This window comes from Rosa chinensis, chromosome 2 (assembly GCF_002994745.2).
Source record: "Rosa chinensis cultivar Old Blush chromosome 2, RchiOBHm-V2, whole genome shotgun sequence".
Taxonomy (NCBI): Eukaryota; Viridiplantae; Streptophyta; class Magnoliopsida; order Rosales; family Rosaceae; genus Rosa; species Rosa chinensis.
Window position 1 is genome coordinate 9,738,622 of NC_037089.1, and position 5,516 is coordinate 9,744,137.

Below are 5,516 nucleotides of genomic sequence, written 5' to 3' on the forward strand. Positions count from 1 at the left end.
TTTGCATTTCACATCTGCTTACATCCACCCAAAGGCCAAGTGTGATCACCTAACTGTTTGATAAAAGTTGCATGAAATTTAAGGTGTACATATTCAGGCTTTACTGCTAAGTAGTAGAGAAAACGTCTAGCTAGTCAAGTCCAAACCATCGCTACTGCATTCTTGATGATGCACTATCTTATTTGAGGCTTTGTTATCAGTCCTTCTTCCCTTGGAACTGCTTTTCACTTCTTGTTCCCTCTTATTTACAAACGAAACAAACGACTTCAGTCGTCCTGTTGATTGTGAGCACTCGATGTCGGAATCTGCATGCCGGTAGTACTGTCGAACCATGCGAAGAACATAAAGAAGAAGAGCAAGAAAGCAAGCAATGCCGCTTAGTAGAAAGAGGCCCCAAAAGCTCTTTAGCTGAAGACGGTCTACTGCTTGCTTTGCTCCTTCTGCACTGCAAGCACTTTTCATTAGCCACTTGTCATGGATCTTTTGCAGGTTTCCGTTCTCCGATAGCTTCAATATGGCGGTCGACATGTCGATTGCCAATGGCGAGTCCCTCGAAAAGGCCTAGTGAAACCCAAAACACGCATTCAGTCTAGCATTCTTATAAAATGGGTAAATGTTCCCTTCTGAGATAATTTGATTATACGACTAAAGATTTAGATACACAATGTATACACCAAGATCGGTTTGTCGCAAATGAAACTTAAAGACAATAATTACAAATGAGGCATTCCTAGTTTTAATGTGTCAAAAGGGGCCTAAGGAAGATACAACATTGTTCCCATGAGCTTCAAAGATGCATTTTCTATTTTAACCTTGGCTCTCATACAAACACACTATGTTTTCTTTAGCTTATACGGATCGGATGATTGTTCATAAAGGTTGTTTGATAGTGGCTTTTAAAAATATTGGAGTTAACAAAAGTAGTTAAAAGTGTTTTATGAGTTATAGAAGCATTTTTTAAAGCTTAATAAGACGTCTCAAACAAAATCCATTTACTATAGACACTTGTATTTTTTGTAACAAAAATTAGTTGGTGCATTAGATAAGATCGCTTCACTTAAAAGCACATCAGAAATAATATTAACAAAGCACATGAAAGTTTACATGAAGATACTTACAAATCCCCAACCCATTTTAGTGAACTCTTGACCAACAATACTATATCCACATCGACTAGAGAGGAAGAGCTCCATGTAAGCACGCTCATCAATCACTGCAGCAACACCACCTGCACTAGGACCTTTCTTCAAGGCCTTCTCATAATCTTCCGGCGAGTTAAGGGCAACAAGTCTGCTATGATGTATGTTCAGCTCGTCGGTTAAGTAAGCTTCAGCAAAGGAACCCCTTAGATAACCAATGGGCTCAGTGCCTGTTGCTAAACTTTCAATCCCTTTCACAGGTGAAGAAAGTTGCTCCACTGTGAGGATCGAAGTCAAGCTTGCAGTGTAGCTGGAGTTGAGTATTAGTACCACAAATAGCCATATGATTACCACAAAGCGACCAAGTGTGCTGCCGGTTTTCTCTTCTGCATAAACACCATGAAAAAGGGAAGTTATATAAACGAGATTACAAAATGTTTTGTTGCCAGACCGACAGTTTAGACGATCTAACCATCAATTAATTATGTGACAAATTGACAGATTGACAATCTACAATATAATTTGATATCGAATATCTGGAGAGAAAACATATATTATTCGAATCAAGTGGCCGGTATGGCTACATAATTAACTATAGTACAAGCCATTTCACTTACTCTGGGAGAAGAACAAAGTCGAAAAGCTAAACCTGTGAAACCCCAAAAGAAAAACAAGAATTAGATAGATTCAAGCTTACAAAACCCTAAATTGCATTTGATATTTTGTATTTGGGTATATGGACTTAACCACTTACCAAACAATTGTGACCAATTGTCTTTTGGGAGGCCCCCTAAAATCCTCATTAGTCCTGCGCTCCAAAATCCAAACAACTGTTCCCACAACTAGGAAGAAAACACCAGTAACACCCCACATCATTGGAGTAAAGGGTCTCAGGAAAGCCCAAGCACTGGAGTCCATCTTCCTTATTGGAGCAACCACAACTAGCCCAGACTCAATATAAGGTTGAGTAAAATCTACCATCTTTGTTCTGTTAGTAGTGATTGTAATATCTCCTACTACACCATCAAACTCCTGCACAAAGATATGTAAATCGAGTTCAAAGAAACATACCATGTTAAGCAAAAAGTCTAAGTACTATTTATACCGACCCCAATTTGGACTCTGTGGAGAAGGTCATTGTTTTCTGGGTTTTTGATACCATCTCCAAAAGGGATATACTTGTATGGTACACCATATGGTAACTCATTTAGTGCAGCCTGAAAGACCTCAATGCAGTAACCACTGAAATCAGTGCCTTTTATACCCACAAACTCGGGATAGCTAACTCGATGGGGGACTCCAATCCTGAGCTTTCTGCCATTGTAAGGGAAAACCCATCCGCGAGGCTTCTCAGTTGTTTGTCCAGGCCAGATCACACTGTACAGTTTTTGAGTACCGGGGCTGGAGCCATTAGTCTGCATCTTCATTTGGAGCTTTTCTGGAGGAAGAACATTTAACCCAGAGGAGTTAGACCAATAGCCAATAGTTCTAGTCCCTGTGCCAATCACATTGATGACTTCAAATGCAGGATTGAGTAAGTTCCCATCAGCATCAAACTTAATCGGTCCTGTTAAGCCAGTTGTGTTAACCTCTAAAATGCTTTTGAGCAATTGCCTGCCTCCATTGAAAATGTTCAAAGCATCAAGATTCAACTTCCCACCACTTAACTCCCTCAAATTTGTGTCATTTGAAAAGGAAATGTTCCACCCATTAGCGAAAAATGATTCAATTGCTTGAGCAAGAAGCAACACCGAGTCATACGCGTATAGGCCATATGTATTTAAACCAAAAGAAGTGTCATTAAGTAATCTTCTTGCCTTAGTCAAGTTGCTCCATCTCGACTTGAATTCCGTCTTGAGTTGTGAATCGGGTGTGTACATTCGCAATGTGAGAACGCCTTGGATGTTGTTTGTTTGCACTAGAGGGAGAGAAGGATCTGTATCTAAAATGGTGGAGAACCAATCAGTAGCAATCCACACATATCCACTATCCATCATCTTCTGCTCCTGCGCTTCTTCAAGTACTTGCAGACCCCAACTAGTATAAATGTGCAGGATCAGAATCCTAGACTCCATTGTAGACACACTGATCAGTGCCTTTCTGATCTCCTCTTTTGTTGCTGTGGGAGTCAAAGGAACTTTGTATGAAATCTTGCAGCGCTTTTCGGCTAGCTTATCACCCAAGGAAGCAATAGCATTTCTTCCAAAATCGTCATCTACATATATTGCTATGACATCTCGCCACTCGTAGTGAACAACAAGGTCTACCACTGCTGTCATCTGAAAGAGATCGCTTCGCGTTGTTCGAACCAAGAAAGGGAACTGAACAGGAGATAGAGTAGGATCTGTTGCTGCAAATGATAACAAAGGCACTTGGAGCTCATTTGCTATGTGTGAGATAACGTGAGCTGTAGCTGAGAATTGGGGGCCAATTATGGCCACTGTGTCATTCTCCATAAACTGCAAAGCTGCAAGCAAAACATGAGAAGTTAAACATGCAGTCATTCTAATACATGACAAGTTGAAAGACTAAGTAATATTTGTCATACCTTCAACGATTCCGAGGAAGTCACTCGATTTGGTGTTATGCATTTTGAGTGAGAGCTTTGTGCCATTGAGAATGTTGGGATTGGAATTGACATCTTCAACCGCAAGTGTTATGGCAAGTTTTGCAATTTTCCCAATGACAGAATCGAAAGTGAACATCGAACCAATGTTCAATACATCAGGTCTTGTAGTGACATTAGTAATTAGTCCACTAGTATGAGAACCCTTACAGAAAACCAAAAAAAGCAGAAGCAAGGCTATATTCATGGTGAATCACTCTGCAAATTCAGAACCAAATCAGCTTAGTACATAAAAAAAATTAGCAAAAAATTCACATTGCTAAATGACATAAAAGATAAAAAAGATGAATAAAGCTTACATGGTCTCAATCCAAACGTATAAGATCTGCACAGAAGGGGATGAAACTAAAGGATGGAGTTGGAATCAAATTGTGTAATTCTGGTGTTTTACATGTATGTAAGTCCAGAGCTGGATGTGTTATGCACATTGAACAAACTTGGTCATTATATAAGCACCAACATATTGCAGCAATACTGGTAAAGGAGAGCTGCCCAATAATCTTGATCGAAGACTTGAAGTCCACCGTGGCGTGATTGTCCTGTACACGGTTTTAAACACAGAAGCAGTCTTAATAGCAACTTGAACGACATCATTATGAGATCTCCATAACATGAAGAAAATCCTTAACCAAGCTATCTTGGTCATGTAACGGGTCTTCTTACAAGTGTTTGGAAATGCCTCCTTTTGGTAATGGGATTTTATTTAGGATTGCATTACTAAATATGCAAGTAGCGTCTCATTTCTCATCAGCTAATAAAGCTTAAGTGCATGGGCTCATCTCTTCCAAAAATCGTCTAGTGGATTATTAACAACTCTTTCTAATAGCGATTGCAATCAATTGCAAAACAAATTGAATTGACTTGATGGCCACTCTCACAGATACGAAAATATTTAGTGTGGTTGATTGTTTACGGGTGCATGATCTCAACTTGACTAAAATATACTAGGGTTCATACGCTTTCTCACATCCGGCACTGAAACTCAGTATCGAAGATCGATTTCCTGTTGAATTGATCAGAGATAGGCAGAGTGGTGGGCCGGGGAGCAAGAACATGGGAAGGTGGAGAGGAAGAGGTGGATTAAACACGAAACTACGTATAATAGGAGGTTAATTAGAAGACTTTGGAAATAACCTAGTAGATATGGTGGGCTCGTGTGATACATGTAGCATTACTAGACAAAATGGTTAATTCATGATGGGGTTGGTAGCGTCTTATCAAAAGAAGTTTTCTTCTTTTATGTTTTTGTATTGATATTGTGGTTATATGCAAGGGAAAATGGCCCCAAAAGTGTCTGACATTTTTTCCATTCTAAACTTTTGTACCTCACCTATTAAAACTATCAGATTGGTATATGAGGTTTTCACACCCACCCAATTTTAGTATCTGGAGCCGTTAGCTTCGTTACGGAGTCTGGTGACAATTTTTTAAGGCTATTTTCGTCTCTTCATGTCTCAATCCATTTATTTTCCTTATGGGATCCAAATTTGATCTGGGCACCCACAAATGTATTATGAGCACCCCTCTTCCCCTTCTCTGAAGCACTGTAGCCAACCCACCCCATTTTCTGTGAAGCACTGCAACCAAATCCCATATCCAGAGGCCGAGATTATGATCAACGAGCTCGATTCCGATAAGAATTAGATATTAATTGTAATGCGTCTGCAGGGAAGTACGGTGGAAGGTGAACAAGGATGGTGGGTGGGGCTGCGTGTCTCTCTGCGGGGAGCCATCATTGGTTTTGTGTGCAG

General features: G+C 39.9%; 1 protein-coding gene across 1 annotated transcript; it reads right to left on the reverse strand.

The window, feature by feature from the left end:
- Window positions 1-4,167, reverse strand: LOC112183645 (glutamate receptor 3.6). Its single transcript, XM_024322008.2, has 7 exons — window positions 4,065-4,167; window positions 3,688-3,963; window positions 2,249-3,606; window positions 1,894-2,171; window positions 1,757-1,788; window positions 1,119-1,525; window positions 1-561 (listed from the first exon to the last, which is right to left on the reverse strand). Exons 2-7 carry the CDS (start codon window positions 3,950-3,952, stop codon window positions 127-129), a joined length of 2,775 nt encoding a protein of 924 aa, XP_024177776.2. The 5' UTR covers window positions 3,953-3,963; window positions 4,065-4,167; the 3' UTR covers window positions 1-126.
- Window positions 4,168-5,516: the final 1,349 nt, after the last annotated feature.

Coding starts and splice junctions, on each gene's coding strand:
- LOC112183645 (XM_024322008.2), bottom strand. CDS start 3,952: ATGAATATAGCCTTGCTTCTGCTTTTTTTGGTTTTCTGTAAGGGTTCT. Junction 3,607..3,687: donor CTTCCTCGGAATCGTTGAAG/GTATGACAAATA, acceptor TTTTGCTTGCAG/CTTTGCAGTTTATGGAGAAT. Junction 2,172..2,248: donor TCCACAGAGTCCAAATTGGG/GTCGGTATAAAT, acceptor ATCTTTGTGCAG/GAGTTTGATGGTGTAGTAGG.